The sequence below is a fragment of the Nerophis ophidion genome, linkage group LG14 (assembly GCF_033978795.1).
Source record: "Nerophis ophidion isolate RoL-2023_Sa linkage group LG14, RoL_Noph_v1.0, whole genome shotgun sequence".
Lineage (NCBI taxonomy): Eukaryota > Metazoa > Chordata > Actinopteri > Syngnathiformes > Syngnathidae > Nerophis > Nerophis ophidion.
The window spans coordinates 43204761-43222630 of NC_084624.1; the positions used below are offsets into that span (position 1 = coordinate 43204761).

Here is a 17870-nt window from a genome sequence, read left to right on the forward strand (position 1 = left end):
TTTTGTTAGATTTTTACGTAGGACATGGAATTATACATTTTTACCATACCATACCATACCAACATGAAGCCCTTTTAAAAACAACCACAGTTGAAGAACAAAGGGCTGTACACCACAAAGAAATACAGGCAAAGGACAGACTAAAAAACAACAACATTTAAAACAGAAGTAAAATACACATTGAGAAAGCAAATACAAATTACCCTAAGAACAATTTGTTAGATAAAAAGCAGTTAAAAAGTTAAAAACAGTTAAAAGTTAAAAACTACAAAAAAATCTATAAAACAGTGAATAGATGTCAAATGAACTTCCTCTTTCTAATCCTACTTGTTTAAGTGCTTTTGTTTGATCGTTACGTAGGACATGGAATTATACATTTTTACCATACCATACCATACCAACTTTATTTATGAAGCCCTTTAAAAACAACCACAGTTGAAGAACAAAGGTCTGTACACCACAAAGAAATAGAGGCAAAGGACAGACTAAAAAACAACAACATTTAAAACTGAAGTAAAATACACATTGAGAAAGCAAATACAAATTACCCTAAGAACAATTTGTTAGATAAAAAGCAGTTAAAAAGTTAAAAACAGTTAAAAGTTAAAAACTACAAAAAAATCTATAAAACAGTGAATAGATGTCAAATGAACTTCCTCTTTCTAATCCTACTTGTTTAAGTGCTTTTGTTTGATCGTTACGTAGGACATGGAATTATACATTTTTACCATACCATACCATACCAACTTTATTTATGAAGCCCTTTAAAAACAACCACAGTTGAAGAACAAAGGTCTGTACACCACAAAGAAATAGAGGCAAAGGACAGACTAAAAAACAACAACATTTAAAACAGAAGTAAAATACACATTGAGAAAGCAAATACAAATTACCCTAAGAACAATTTGTTAGATAAAAAGCAGTTAAAAAGTTAAAAACAGTTAAAAGTTAAAAACTACAAAAACATCTGTAAAACTGTGAATAGATGTCAAATGAACTTCCTCTTTTTAATCCTACTTGTTTAGGTGCTTTTGTTTGATCGTTACTTAGGACATGGAATTATACATTTTTACCATACCATACCATACCAACTTTATTTATGAAGCCATTTAAAAACAACCACAGTTGAAGAACAAAGGTCTGTACACCACAAAGAAATAGGAGCAAAGGACAGACTGAATAAAAATAACATTTAAAACAGAAGTAAAATACACATTGAGAAAGCAAATACAAATTACCCTAAGAACAATTTGTTAGATAAAAAGCAGTTAAAAACAGTTAAAAGTTAAAAACTACAAAAAAATCTGTAAAACTGTGAATAGATGTCAAAAGAACTTCCTCTTTCTAATCCTACTTGTTTAAGTGCTTTTGTTTGATCGTTAAGTAGGACATGGAATTATACATTTTCACCATACCATACCATACCAACTTTATTTATAAAGCCCTTTAAAAACGACCACAGTTGAAGAACAAAGGGCTGTACACCACAAAGAAATAGAGACAATTAGGACAGACTAAAAAAAAACTAAACATTTAAAACAGAAGTAAAATACACATTGAAAAAGCAAATACAAATTACCCTAAAAACAATTGGTTGGATACAAAGCAGTTGAAAAGTTAAAAGTTAAAAACTACAAAAAAAATCTATAAAACAGTGAATAGATGTCAAATGAACTTCCTCTTTCTAGTCTTACTTGTTTAAGTGCTTTTGTTTGATTTTTACGTAGGACATGGAATTATACATTTTTACCATACCATACCATACCAACATGAAGCCCTTTTAAAAACAACCACAGTTGAAGAACAAAGGGCTGTACACCACAAAGAAATAGGAGCAAAGGACAGACTGAAAAAAAATAACATTTAAAACAGAAGTAAAATACACATTGAGAAAGCAAATACAAATTACCCTATGAACAATTTGTTAAATAAAAAGCAGTTAAAAAGTTAAAAACAGTTAAAAGTTAAAAACTACAAAAAAATCTATAAAACAGTGAATAGATGTCAAATGAACTTCCTCTTTCTAATCCTACTTGTGTAAGTGCTTTTGTTGGATCGTTACGTAGGACATGGAATTATACATTTTTACCATACCATACCATACCAACTTTATTTATGAAGCCCTTTAAAAACAACCACAAATGTGGCCCCCGATCTAAAACAAGTTTGACTCCCCTGGTCTAAAACAGAAGGGCAATGAAGTAATTCAACACCTGCAGTGAGCAAACTCATCCAAAAGATGGCGCCATTGCACAAACAATCACACACCTATTCAGTGTATTTGCTTGTTTTTTTTTTTTTTAAACTATTTGTATCATGGTCGTCGTCATCAAAGAAAAATCCAAAAAGTGGAAAGCCTAGGAAAGAAATAGCGGCTACTATCTATCCATTATCTACCGCTTGTCCCTTTTGTGGTCGCGGGGGGTGCTGAAGCCTATCTCAGCAGCATTTGGGCGGAAGGCGGAGTACACCCTGGACAAGCAGCCACCTCAACATGTGAGAATTAGCGGCTTATAGTGCCAAATTCATGGAATTCTGATTTTCCTGAATGAGTTAAAGGCCTAATGAAACCCACTACTACCGACCACGCAGTCTGATAGTTTATATATCAATGATGAAATCGTAACATTGCAACACATGTCAATACGGCCTTTTTAGTTTACTAAATTGCAATTTTTTATTTCGCGCGAAGTATCCTGTTGAAAACGTCGGTATGATGACGCGTGCGCGTGACGTCTCAGATTGTAGCGAATATTTTGTTCCAGCCCGATCCCAGCTATAAGTCGCCTGCTTTAATCGCATAATTACACAGTATTCTGGACTTCTGTGTTGCTGAATCTTTTGCAATTTGTTCAATTAATAATGGAGACGTCAAAGAAGAAAGATGTAGGTGGGAAGCAGTGTATTGCGGCCGCCTTTCGCAACACAAACACAGTCGGTGTTTCCTTGCTTACATTCCCTAAGGTGAAGCTTTACTATGAAACAGAGTGGTCAAGCGAACATGGTTCTCTACCACATGTCAACCAGCAGGTTTCGGTGAGAAAATTGTGGTAATAAGTCGGCTCTTACTGTAGACATGAGTGGAGCTTGCGTCGTTCCTCGTGCATCTGTCAAAGAGGCAGCTGCAACTCTCTTGCCTCCTCCGACCGATGGTGGGATGCTTCCACCGTCGGCTGCCTTCGCTTCGCCTTATCGAGAAACGTGGCTTCCCTCAGAGACACTGCCGGTCACCACACCCGTGGCCACACCCCTCCGACTTTCAGGTACGACTATATAATCTCACTAAAACACTAGTAACACAATAAGCAGGTAAGGGATTTTCCAGAATTATCCTAGTAAATGTGTCAAATAACATCTGAATCGCTCCCACTGCCCTCTCTTTTTTAATTTTCTAATTTTTTTGTAGTCCTTCACTCTCACTCTCCTCATCCACAAATCTTTCATCCTCGCTCAAATTAATGGGGAAATCGTCGCTGTTTCAGTCCGAATCGCTCTCGCTGCTGGTGGCCATTATTGTAAACAATGTTCCGATGTGAGGAGCTCCACAACCCGTGACGTCACGCGCACATCGTCTGCTACTTCCGCTACAGGCAAGGCTTTTTTATTAGCAACCAAAAGTTGCGAACTTTATCGTCGATGTTCTCTACTAAATCCTTTCAGCAAAAATATGGCAATATCGTGAAATGATCAAGTATGACACATAGAGAGGACCTGCTATCCCCGTTTAAATGAGAACATCTCATTTCAGTAGGCCTTTAAAGAGATGACATCTGCACAACAAAGCTATTCTGTCGAATTATTAAACAGCACACTTGTTGTTTCTCTCAGGTGTTCTCCCAGTCGCTGTGAGCACGGCGGCCGCTGCAGTCAATCCTGGACTCACTTTCACTGCAACTGCAGCGACAGCGGCTACAGCGGCGCCACCTGCCACAGCTGTAAGTCACGACATCTGCTCGCCAGCCACCCCTGCTAACCCCTCTAAGCACTCGTAAGTAGAAAAATAAATAAACAACGCCGGCCGGGCCTGCAAACTCTGGCCGAGTCAGCAGACTGATGATGACTGCACTTTAGATCCAGTGGAGCCTTTTAAGTCATGATGGTGCACTTTAGCTCAGTTTTTTGGCCGCGTGCCTGCCACTTCAATGCTGGTTTCGAAGCTGCGTGGACTCCGTGCAGCATTTTATTTGGATTATCTGTAGTATTTCTTCCAGTCCCACTGCTCAGCTGCTGAGCTTAGAAAGAGATTTACCTTCAGCTCATGCTGTTAAAGTTAGTCCTGCATTTTTCTTCTTGCAGCTTGTGACTTTTTGGTCACATGATGCCCCCTGTTGATGCGGACTCAGCTTCCAGTTGTAACTTCAAAGTAGAGCCACTGGTCACTTTTTTTTATGGACACACACATTTTTTGTTAAATATGATAATATTATTTTCAGACCTCTACCCAAATAAGAGGGACGGATTTTATCACACTTGTCTCCCAAACATTGTCTTGTTCAGTTCTTTTTCAGTAGACCTCCAAATGCAAAGAAAACTATCATGAGAAAAGACAACACAAAACCATATGGTTTTGTAATATACACTCGGCTTTCATTTGTGACGTAGTACAATACTAACCTACAAAAAAAACCTACAATAATAAGCATTCTTTCTATAAACCCCAAAACCAGTGAAGTTGGCACGTTGTGTAAACGGTAAATAAAAACAGAATACAATGATTTACAAATCCTTTTCAACCTATATTTAATTGAATAGACAGCAAAGACAAGTAACTTAACATTCAAACTGGAAAACTTTGTTATTTTTTGCAAATATTAGCTCATTTGGAATTTGATGCCTGCAACATGTTTCAAAAAACCTGGCACAACTGGCAAAAAAGTTGAGGGATGCTCATCAAACACTTATTTGGAACATTCCACGGGTGAACGGGCTAATTGGAAACAGGTGGGTGCCATGATCGGGTATAAAAGCAGCTTCCATTAAAAATGCTCAGTCATTCACGAACAACAATGGGCCGAGAGTCCCCACTTTGGGAACAAATGCGTGAGCAAATTGTCGAACAGTTTCAGAACAACATTTCTAAACGAGCTATTGCAAGGAATTTAGGGATCTCACCATCTTTGGTAGGTAATATTATCAAAAGGTTCAGAGAATCTGGAGAAATCACTGCACAGAAGCGATGATATTACGGACCTTCGATGCCTCAGGCGGTACAGCATCAAAAAGCGTCATCAGTGTGTAAAAGATATCACCGCATGGGCTCAGGAACACTTCAGAAAACCACTGTCAGTAACTACAGTTTGTGGCTACAACTGTAAGTGCAAGTTAAAACTAACGAAAAGCGAAAGCCATTTGTCAACAACACCCAGAAACACTGCCGGCTTCGCTTGGCCTGAGTTCATTTAAGATGGACTGGTGCAATGTAAAAAAAATGTTCTTTGGTCTGACGAGTTCAGATTTCAAATTGTTTTTTGGAACTGTGGACGTTGTGTCCTCCGGACCAAAGAGGAAAAGAACCATCCGGATTGTTACTGTTGAACAGCTTGCTGTACATCAACCAAGAACGGGAAATAATTCCACCTGAAAAGCATAAAAAATTGGTCTCTTTAGTTCCCAAAGTGTTGTTAAAAGGAAAGGCCATGTAATACAGTGGTAAAAATGCGTCTGTGCCGACTTTTTTGCGATGTGTTGTTGCCGTTAAATTCTACGTTCATGATTATTTGGAAAATAAAAATGAAGTTTCTCAGTTTGAACATTAAACATATTTTCTTTGCCGTCTATTCAATTGAATATAAGTTGAAAGGGTTTGCAAATCATTGTATTCTGTTTTTATACGGGGCGGCATAGCTCAGTTGGTAGAGTGGCCATGCCAGCAACTTGAGGGTTGCAGGTTCGATTCCCGCTTCCGCCATCCTAGTCACTGCCGTTGTGTCCTTGGGCAAGACACTTTACCCACCTGCTCCCAGTGCCACCCACACTGGTTTAAATGTAACTTAGATATTGGGTTTCACTATGTAAAGCGCTTTGAGTCACTCGAGAAAAGCGCTATATAAATATAATTCACTTATCACTTTATTTACGAATTACTCAAGGTGCCAACTTCACTGGTTTTGGGTGTTTTAGATGCCTTATTAGTGCTTCAGTAGGTTTGAATGTGTCTTTAGTGCGTATATGCTTAAAATGCTTGCTATTCATAGTAACACAGAGTCAGAGAGGCACACTACTAGGTCTCGGATGGGGCACAAGAGCGGCGCTAAAGAGCCGCATCTGGAGCTTTTTTAAAAATGTTTGAAAAATGGAAAAAAATGAGGGGAAAAAATTATCTTTTGTTTTAATATGGTTTCTGCAGGAGGACAAACATGACACAAACCTCCCTAATTCTTATAAAGCACACTGTTTATATTAAACATGCTTGACTGATTCGAGTATTTGGCAAGCGCCGTTTTGTCCTACTAATTTTGGCGGTCCTTGAACTCACCGCAGTTTGTTTACATGTACAACTTTCTCCGACTTTCTTGGACGTGTATTATGCCACTTCTTTTTTTCTGTCTCATTTTGTCAGCCAAACTTTTAACATTGTGCGTGAATGCACAAAGGTGAGTTTTGTTGATGTTATTGACTTGTGTGGCGTACTAATCAGACATATTTGGTCACTGCATGACTGCAAGCTAATCGATGCTAACATGCTATTTAGGCTAGCTATATGTACATATTGCATCATTATGCCTCATTTGTAGCTATATTTGAGCTCATTTAGATTCCTTTAAGTCTTATTTATTCAATTTATATCTCATGATACATTATCTGAATGTAATATGGCTTTTAATTTTTTGCGGCTCCAGACAGATTTTTTTTGTATTTTTGGTCCAATATGGCTGTTTCACCATTTTGGTTTGCCGACTCCTGCCCTAGGAGGTTGATCCAGGTGAAAAAGAAGAAAAAATATAATTTCCTATGTCGATTAAGCAGCACGGTGGAACAGGGGTTAGTACATGTGCCTCAAAATCCGAAGGTCCAAGCCTCCATGGGGCCCAGAGCAAAATTTGATTTTGGGCCGCTCTATTTCTACCAATAATATTGATTGTTGATCATTCACACACCTACTATAAAATCATTGCGTCTCTGACAGTGTTGTTTACATCATCCTATTGTCAGCCTGGCATGTCTTTACAAATGACATGTCATTTATAAAGATATGGGGGTGGCCCAGTTAAGAACATAAATAATACCAATGAATGAACGAATGATGTCCAGAGTGCCACATATGGTTCCTAATCTTAAAATGTAGAAAACATTCAGCTACAAGAGTGGCCTGGGGTTGAACAGTCCAAGTGATAAAGCTTTGTATTTACAGTAAAAGTGTCATCTTGTCTCATCAGTCTTGTACTTATTAGTCTTTAATTACTAGTTTATATTTTTTCTTAATTGTTCATATTAACTAATCTCCTATTTCTGGGGCTGAGGTCGCTGAGGTAGTTAAAAAGCTCCTCGGTGGCAAGGACCCAGGGGTGGACGAGATCCGCCCGGAGTTCCTTAAGGCTCTGGATGCTGCGGGGCTGTCTTGGTTGACAAGACTCTGCAGCATCGCGTGGACATCGGGGGCGGTACCTCTGGATTGGCAGACCGGGGTGGTGGTTCCTCTCTTTAAGAAGGGGGACCGGAGGGTGTGTTCCAACTATCGTGGGATCACACTCCTCAGCCTTCCCGGTAAGGTTTATTCAGGTGTACTGGAGAGCAGGCTACGTCGGATAGTCGAACCTCGAATTCAGGAGGAACAGTGTGGTTTTCGTCCTGGTTGTGGAACTGTGGACCAGCTCTATACTCTCAGCAGGGTTCTTGAGGGTGCATGGGAGTTTGCCCAACCAGTCTACATGTGCTTTGTGGACTTGGAGAAGGCATTCGACCGTGTCCCTCGGGAAGTCCTGTGGGGAGTGCTCAGAGAGTATGGGGTATCGGACTGTCTTATTGTGGCGGTCCGTTCCCTGTACGATCAGTGCCAGAGCTTGGTCCGCATTGCCGGCAGTAAGTCGAACACATTTCCAGTGAGGGTTGGACTCCGCCAAGGCTGTCCTTTGTCACCCATTCTGTTCATAACTTTTATGGACAGAATTTCTAGGCGCAGTCAAGGCGTTGAGGGGTTCCGGTTTGGTAACCGCAGGATTAGGTCTCTGCTTTTTGCAGATGATGTGGTCCTGATGGCTTCATCTGACCGGGATCTTCAGCTCTCGCTGGATCGGTTCGCAGCCGAGTGTGAAGCGACCGGAATGAGAATCAGCACCTCCAAGTTCTCGCCCGGAAAAGGGTGGAATGCCATCTCCGGGTTGGGGAGGAGACCCTGCCCCAAGTGGAGGAGTTCAAATACCTAGGAGTCTTGTTCACGAGTGAGGGAAGAGTGGATCGTGAGATCGACAGGCGGGTCGGTGCGGCGTCTTCAGTAATGCGGACGTTGTACCGATCCGTTGTGGTGAAGAAGGAGCTGAGCCGGAAGGCAAAGCTCTCAATTTACCGGTCGATCTACGTTCCCATCCTCACCTATGGTCATGAGCTTTGGGTCATGACCGAAAGGATAAGATCACGGGTACAAGCGGCCGAAATGAGTTTCCTCCGCCGTGTGGCGGGGCTCTCCCTTAGAGATAGGGTGAGAAGCTCTGCCATCCGGGAGGAACTCAAAGTAAAGCCGCTGCTCCTCCACATCGAGAGGAGCCAGATGAGGTGGTTCGGGCATCTGGTCAGGATGCCACCCGAACGCCTCCCTAGGGAGGTGTTTAGGGCACGTCCAACCGGTAGGAGGCCACGGGGAAGACCCAGGACACGTTGGGAAGACTATGTCTCCCGGCTGGCCTGGGAACGCCTCGGGATCCCCCGGGAAGAGCTAGACGAAGTGGCTGGGGAGAGGGAAGTCTGGGTTTCCCTGCTTAGGCTGTTGCCCCCGCGACCCGACCTCGGATAAGCGGAAGATGATGAATGGATGGATGGATGTTCATATTTAATGTTTACTTTGTACAAAGAGAGCGCAGTCTACTGAAATTAAATTCCATGTGTGTTAAACATAACTGGACAATAAAAGCTGATTCTGATTCACTTTATTATTTTTAGTAACAAAAACCTGAAACCGCAATGTGCAAAAATAATTCGTAGTGCAAGAAAAACAAAGTGAACAATAAAATCACTTAAATATGTATAAAAAGGAACAAATGCAATTGTACTAAAACCAACATAATTAAATTAAATATCAAACAAATACTTAAATAATATTAATGAACAGAGTTACCAGAAACAAGGTAACATAACAGTTTATAAACAAATATAAAGTTACTACATATTAAAAATATGTAAATGTATTTAATGATGTGCAAAAATTTTGGGGGGAAAAAAATCAAAATAAACTACCGTAATTCACACATTTGACCATCACATCACAGTTTTGTTCCTCTGTTCTTCACCACCCACACCACTCCACACACTCCTTAAATCCTGTGCTTCCTGGCTTTTCTGGAGGCAAAGTCATTTATGACATCACTGTAAGAAATATGAGTGTTAATAATACTAATCACAGCCCCCTGGGACTTTTGGGGGCCCTCCTGGTGGCCGCGCGGCCCTAAGCAAGCGCTTAGTTCGCTTATGCCTTGGGCCGGCTCTGGTCCTCAGTAGTCCTGAGTTCAATCCCTGTGTGGAGTTTACAAGTTTTCCCCGTGACTGCGTGGGTTCCCTCCGGGTACTCCAGCTTCCTCCCACTTCCAAAGACATGCACCTGGGGATAGGTTGATTGGCAACACTAAATGGTCCCTTAGTGTGTGCATGTGAATGTTGTCTGTGTTGGCCCTGTGATGAGGTGGCAACTTGTCAAAGGTGTACCCCGCCTTCCACACGAATGCAGCTGAGATAGGCTCTAGTACCCCCCAAAAAAGGACAATCGATATAAAATGGATGGATGGATTAAGCAGCCTGCGATGAGGTGGTGACTAGTCCAGGGTGCACGACGCCTTCCGCCCAATTGTAGCTGAGATAGGCACCAGCGCCCCCCGCGACCCCAAAGGGAATAAGCGGCAGAAAATGGATGGATGGATGGATTAAGCAGCTGTACCTATTATTGTGTATGCATGGCCTATGCGAGTGCCGCACTGTCACAATGCAAAGTTCCGTCTTTCGTTGACCAGACAGAAAAAAAAACATTTGCCAAAGTTGATGCTGAGTGATGCTGACAGCAGATGATCGTCTCAGCTGGAGACGAAGACGAGCGGAAAAAAAGCGAGCCGCGTCTCATCATGTGTAAATTACAATCATGTCAGCGGCAAAAAAAAAGTGAGAAGCAGGCGGATTGTCCGTTTCCTGTCAGACGGGCAGTTGTTTATAAGCGTTGAGGCTCCTCCTCACCAGAAAGGCTTTTTTAAAAAAGTGAGAATATGGCTGCTTGTCATTTAAAGCTGCACTGATGGCTCATTCAATAAACACAATATTAGCTAAAAAAAATGTGTGCTAATAGTTCTCATTAGAGATGTCCGATTATGTTTTTTCTGCCGATTACTGATATCCCGATATTGTCCAACTCTTAAGTACCGATTCTGATATCGACCGATACCGATGTATACAGTCGTGGAATTAACACATTATTATGCCTAATTTTGTTGTGATGCCCCGCTGGATGCATTAAACAATGTAACAAGGTTTTCCAAAATAAATCAACTCAAGTTATGTAAAAAGATGCCAACATGGCACTGCCATATTTATTATTGAAGTCACAAAGTGCATTATTTTTTTTTAACATACCTCAAAACAGCAGCTTGGAATTTGGGTCATGCTCTCACTGAGAGATCATGGGGAGGTTGAGGTGGACGAGGTAAGGGGTAGCGGGGGTGTATATTGTAGCGTCCCGGAAGAGTTAGTGCTGCAAGGGTTTCTGGGTATTGGTTCTATTGTGTTTATGTTGTGTTACGGTGCGGATGTTCTCCCAAAATGTGTTTGTCATTCTTGTTTGGTGTGGGTTCACAGTGTGGCGCATATTTGTGACAGTGTTAAAGTTGTTTATAGGGCCACCCTCAGTGTGACCTGTATGGCTGTTGACCATTGCATTCACTTGTGTGCGTGTAAAAGCCGTATGGTATTATGGGATTGGGCCGGCACACAAAGGCAGTGCCTTTAAAGTTTATTGGCGCTTCTTCCTACGTCCGTGTACCACTCCGTACAGCAGCGTTGTAAAAAGTCATAACAGATACCGATAATTTCTGATATTACATTTTAAAGCATTTATCAGCCGATTGTATCGGCAGCCCCATATTATCGAACATTCCTAGGTATTATAAGTGGTCTCATAGGTGAACCTTTTTGTACGCCATGCTCTGTTGTGTAAGAGTCAGGACTATCCATCCTTCCCTCCATTTTGTACCGCTTGTCCTTTTTGGGGTCGCGGGGGGGTAATGGAGCCTATCTCAGCTGCATTCGGGCGGAAGGCGGGGTACACCCTGGATAAGTCGCCACCTCATCACAGGGCCAACACAGATAGACGCACAACATTCACACTCACATTCACACACTAGTGCCAATTTAGTGTTGCCAATCCGCCTATCCCCAGGTGCATGTCTTTGGAGGTGGGCAGAAGCCGGAGTACCCGGAGGGAACCCACGCAGTCACGGGGAGAACATGCAAACTCCACACAGAAAGATCCCGAGCCCGGTATTGAACCCAAGACTACTCAGGACTTTCGTATTGTGAGGCACATGCACTAACCCCTGTTCCGCCGTGTGGGTAGGATTAATAAATTAGTAATTTACTTAACACAGCGTCTTTGTCTGTTTGTCTCCCCCTAGCGGTGTTTGAGCGGTCATGTGAGGCATACAAACACAACGGCAACACTTCTGGATATTTCTCCATCGACGTGGACGGCAGCGGACCGCTTAAACCACAGCTGGTTTACTGCAACATGACAGGTGACGCACGCGTCCTCTTACATCAGTGTGCATAATTGCTGCAACACGGCTGTTGTCCATATGTGTGGGCGCCAGAGGAGGACACGTGGTTGGAGATTCATCACAACAACACGGAGCTGACCACGGTGAGGCAGTCCGGTGCGGAACATCAACATTTAGTTCGGCTGGACTATAAAGCGAGCGAAGAGCAGCTGTCGGCCGTCACCCGCCAGTCGGATCACTGTGAGCAGGAACTGTCCTACCACTGCAGGAAGTCCCGCCTCCTCAACACTCCTGGTGAGGCACCACTTGGTTAATGTGTTTTGAAAAGTACTGTTACTAACTCCTCTCTTTTGGATTTTAGAGGGCTCTCCGTTAAGCTGGTGGCTGGGCGGTGCCGGTCCGGGTCAACGACAGAATTATTGGGGCGGGGCCCAGCCAGGAAGCCAGCGGTGTGCATGTGGCCAGCGGGGCAACTGTTTGGACCCACAACATTACTGCAACTGTGACGCTGACAGCGCTGAGTGGTACGTTTATGCAACACATGCCGGACACTTCATTTGGTACACGATCTAGTGATCAAAAGATCAAAAGAGCCCTTTTGCCACGCCCATACTTGCCAACCCTCCGGATTTTCCCGGGAGACTGCCGAATTTCCTCGCGAAAATCTCCCAGGGTGTCATGTCTTGGTGATCATGTTTAGTTTGGCTATGTTCTGTTTGGTTTTTGCACTCTGTCAGTTCCTGTTTTTTCAATCCCTGTTTAGTTTCCATGACAACACATTAGTTTTCACCTGTCCTCATGTCACGCACCTGATTCACTTGAACTCATGCACCTGTTGTCAATCACCACATCACTTTTTAAGCCTGCAGCTGCCAGGCAGTCACCCTCTACGCACCCTTGTTATTCATGCTGATGATCCATGCTGCTCTTTTTCATGCTGGTTTCTTGTCACTTTAAGTGTTTTCGGGGTTTTTTTTGTCCATAGTTCTGCCTTTGTGCTAGTTTTTGTTTTCATAGCCACGTTTTGTACCTCCGCGATCAGCACCTTTTGTTTATACCTTTTGTTTTTGTAGTACTTTCGAGTTAATATTAAAAGATGTCATTACCTTCACGCCGTGTCCGGTCCAGTCGCCTTGCACCACGGGAAAACAAACCTCATCAAAGTCCTAGTCTTGACACAGGGCAACCATTCTCCCGAATTTCTCCCCATTTCCACCAGGACATCAATATTGGGGGCGTGCCTTAAAGGCACTGCCTTTAGCGTCCTCTCTCACCTGAAACCATACTTGCCAACCCTCCCAAATTGTCTGGGAGACTCCCGAATTTCAGTGCCCCTCCCGAAAATCTCCTGGGGCAACCATTCTCCCGAATTTCTCTCGATTTCCACCCGGACATCAATATTGGGGGCGTGCCTAAAGGCACTGCCTTTTGCATCCTCTACAACTTATCGTCACGTCCGCTTTTACTCCATACAAGCAGCGCGTAGGCCCAGTCACATAATATATGCAGCTTTTGCGCACACACACACAAGTGAATGCAAGGCATATTTGGTCAACAGCCATACAGGTCACACCGAGGGTGGCCGTATAAACAACTTTAAAACTGTTACAAATATGCGCCACACTGTGAACCCACACCAAACAAGAACGTGTCGAAATCATTATCCTGCGTGGATAGTTTTCCCGAGATGCAAAAGAAGGTGACGGGACATGGCGTGAAGGTGAATACATGATTTAATATATCTATAAAAAAGTGAAAACAAAAGGCGCGCACAAGGCGGAGAACAAACTTGGCTAAGAAACAAAAACTACCACAAACGCAAAACTATGGACATGAAACAAAATAATCGCTAATCGTGACGTGAATAAACAAAACTTACTTGGACAGAAAAGAGCAGAGCAGCTTGAACTATGACATGGCATGAAGCAGTTAACATGGCATGAAGCAGAGTGATACATAACCAGAATGAACCGAGCATGAAACAATAAATGACGCCAGAACGACCAACTGAAAAACCAGGCTTAGAAATATATGTCATGATTGACAACAGGTGCGTGAGTCTCATGTGGACAGGTGAAAACTAATGGGTCGCCATGCTGACACAACAAGGGAGTGAAAAAACAGGAACTAATGGAGTCTTGAAGTAACAGAACCTAACAAAACAAAACATGATCACAAGACATGACAGGATGACAAACACAACCTAAACACAACAGAACAAACCCCCAGAACCCCTTGCAACACTAACTCTTCTGGGATGCTACAATATACACCCCCGCTACCACCAAACCCCGCACTCCCAACACTCAGCACAACTGATAACTATAGCCACGGCCCTTAAGCATAAAAGTTGCGTGAAAATATATAAATAATTATTGTAACAGTGACTCAATGTTTTTTCCTGTCAGATTTGTCGACCCATCTGTGGTAACGTTAGCTAGCTTACGCCAAGGTAGTTTGAGTCTCATGGTGACTTCCGCCAACTTCTTAAATACATCTTCTCCACATGTTCTTCCTTTTAGGGATTCCATGGCCCAAAACTCCTCGGTTTTCTCAAAATTGTAATCAATCCCTCCAACAAAAATCAAAAGCTGAGCGGTGTTACAAATGTTGTTTCTTTCACAAAGTGCCAAGGAACATCATATAAATAACTGTTTATTTTTTTAGCTTACTTGTTAAGTCTTTGTCAATTAGCTCCACAAGGTGAGTCACTGTCCGCCTTGAACAGCTATTGTTTTTTTTTCCAAATATGCTATTGCTCTTAGGACACAAAACACCTGCTGTATCCACCGTGCACTTTTTAAGAAATTCTCCTTCGAAAAAAGGCTTACTGGTCTTAGCTAATCTGAATGCCAGTAGATAACTTGTCTTTGTGCTTGATTCTTGGATGTTACTTTGTCTAATGAAGATGTTTTGCTGAGCCTGCAAATTAGCTCCCAACTTCTGTGCAGTAGCGGTCGGTTCTTGCATTGATTGGTTGTTCATGTATTTATTGTGCTTGGTGGAGAAATGACGGCTTACTGTAATGGACCCGAGTGGTAGAATATTAAAAAGTAATAAAATTATGCTAAAAACCAATATAAATATTAAGAAACCAATGTAGTGAGAGCAACCGTCCCAGAATAAGGAAAGATAATTATGCTCATTCACAATTTATTTCAATGCAAATTTTTAAAAAACTGTCAAATTAATGACACTAAAAATACCCCTCAGAGAAGTGGTGGATGAAGAAGAAGTGGTGGAAATGCATCTGCTTTGAGTGTCGCAGGATACCCACACACACTTGCCATCTCTGTAGTAGCATAGCTTTCGTCTGTAAAGTGTGCGGAACAAACGACTGACCATTTTGACGGCTTTCCCCACAGCCTCGTATTTTGAACAAATTTCGTCCAATTTCATGCCACTTTCGCATCTTTCGGCCAGTGGTGCAACTTGAATTCCTCCCTGTTAGTGTTGTTACACCCTCCAACAACACACCGACGAGGCATGATGTCTCCAATGTTCCAGAAAATAGTCGAAAAAACGGAAAAAACAGAGCTGAGAGCCGGTGTTTGTAATGTGTTTGAGAAAATGGTGGCTTTATTACCTAGGTGACGTCACGTTCTGACGTCATCGCTCCGAGAGTGATAAATAGAAAGGTGTTTAATTTGCCAAAATTCACCCATTTAGAGTTTGGAAATCAGTTAAAAAAATATATAGACTTTTTTCTGCAATATCAAGGTATATATTAGAGATGCCCGGATAGGCAATTATATCATCCGCAACCGCATCACTAAAGTCGTCATCCACCCGCCATCCACCCGAACCAATATTTTATCAGAATCACAACCGCCCGCCACCCGCCCGTTGTTATATATCCGGAGACGGCGACCTTTGCCACTAAAGGAGCTAGTTTGACCCGTGTCACAAAGTAAAGAAGGCAATTGGAGCCACTAACGTTCTCGCGAATACCCGATGATGCTCATCCAGATAACGAGTATAAGGGCGTGCTGTGAAGCCATTGCCTTAGACACCAACAACATGTACGAACTGTTTGCCAGTCCAGCAAAATGCTGTATGCAGCTTACGCAAACACACGTACAAGATTGAAAGGCATACTGGGTGATACAGAGTACACTAATGGTTGTGATACAAACAATTTTAACACTCTTACTAATATGCGCCACGCTGTGAAGCCACACCAAACAAGAATGCCAAACACATTTCGGGAGAACATACTCACAGTAACACAACATAAACGCAACACAACAAATACCCAGAATCCTTTGCATTCATGACACTTCCTGAATATACTTTACACCCCCGCGCCTCCAACCCCACCCACCTTACCGACGCACAGGGGGGTGGGGTGGTGGCGGGATTTGCTGCTAGCGGGGTGTATAATATAGTCAGGATTTGTCATGGATGCAAAGGATTCTGGGTTTTTGTTGTGTTGCGTTTATGTTGTGTTACTGTGAGGATGTTCTCCCGAAATGTGTTTGTCATTCTTGTTTGGTGTGGCTTCACAGCGTGGCGCATATTAGTAAGAGTGTTAAAATTGTTTATATCACAACCATTAGTGTACTCTGTATCACCCAGTATGCCTTCCAGTCGTGTGCGTGTGTCTGCGGGAGCCACACACAACATATTGCTGGACTGGCAAGAAGATTGTACATGTTGTAGAAGGCGTCAAAGGCAAAAGCTTCAGAGCACGCCCTAATAATTATTAACTGGGTGACTGCCGGCAGACATTTTTTGAGGAAGTTTACGTCTCCTATTGTCTTCTTCGCTTTGTGACACGGGTCAAAATGGCTCTTTGAACTGTAAAAAATACCTATCCCTGAACCATGTATATCAAATATTTCCAAATGGTTCAACCGCCACCCGCCCGAATCTATTTAAAATCTATTTTTTCGTCATGTCACCCTCCCGACCCGCGGTTTATCCGCGGATGAGACCGCAAACCGCGCATCTCTAGTATATATTGACGCTTACATAGGTCTGGTGATAATGTTCCCCTTTAAAGTTAGAGTACCAATGATTGTCACACACACACTAGGTGTGGCGGAATTATTCTCTGCATTTGACCCATCACCCTTGATCACCCCCTGGGAGATGAAGGGAGCAGTGAGCAGCAGCTGTGGCCGCACCTGGGAATCATTTTTGGTGATTTAACGCCCAATTCCAACCCTTGATGCTGAGTGTCAAACAGGGAGGTAACGGGTCCCATTTTTATAGTCTTCGGTATGACTCGGCCAGGGTTTGAACTCACGACCTACCGATCTCAACGTGGACACTCTAACCACTAAGTACTGCTTGCTCTTAAAATCGCACAAAATCATAAAGTCGCCTCAGGTATACTGAGCTTTGGGTTTTTCATAAATTGTTTAACATTTTATTCACACAGTGGTGCCAGTCTTTGCTCATGTCATCACACAAGGCAAACATCTATTTCCAGCGGTACCATTAATATTTCATAAAAAGGTGCTCCACCTCAACACTTTTGGTCCTTCTCGACCATACGCAGTTCGCACGGAAGCTTCCTCATGGCTGTGACAACTGGAGGATGACAACGGTGATATCAGTGGAACAATAGCATCAATACTTATTTGTCTTCACTTCTTTGCGTCCTCCAGGACTGAAGACTCTGGGCTGCTCAGCAACAAAGAGAGCCTCCCTGTCAGGTCTCTGGTGCTGGGTGACGTCCAGAGGCCGGGCTCGGAGGCCGCCTATAGGGTGGGGCCGCTGCGTTGCCATGGAGACAGTAAGTCAGGTTGCTTATGGAAGTATAAAAATAAACGTCAAGCTCCGTAGTGAAATATTCATACGGTTTAGAGTCTAACGTATGGTCAGCCAGAGACTCTGGATAAGTGGTTAAGATCCCATACTGGCAAACTGATGCATGTAAGAGAAATTAAAGGAACACAATGACAAGCCTTATTAAGTCAAATGAAGTGGTTAAACAGGGGTTGTTAAAGTGTCAGCTGC

At 42.7% G+C, this 17870-nt stretch overlaps 1 protein-coding gene across 3 annotated transcripts in view; it reads left to right on the forward strand.

Moving 5' to 3' along the window:
- The window catches only part of LOC133568706 (contactin-associated protein-like 4), a 284727-nt gene that overhangs the window by 213120 nt on the left and 53737 nt on the right, over window positions 1-17870 (forward strand). For all 3 annotated transcript variants that reach the window (XM_061920807.1, XM_061920808.1, XM_061920809.1), the window contains exons 11-15: window positions 3829-3935; window positions 11802-11921; window positions 11997-12197; window positions 12265-12427; window positions 17519-17646. In XM_061920807.1, coding sequence (XP_061776791.1) covers window positions 3829-3935; window positions 11802-11921; window positions 11997-12197; window positions 12265-12427; window positions 17519-17646 — 719 coding nt within the window. The remainder of the gene's footprint in view (window positions 1-3828; window positions 3936-11801; window positions 11922-11996; window positions 12198-12264; window positions 12428-17518; window positions 17647-17870) is intronic.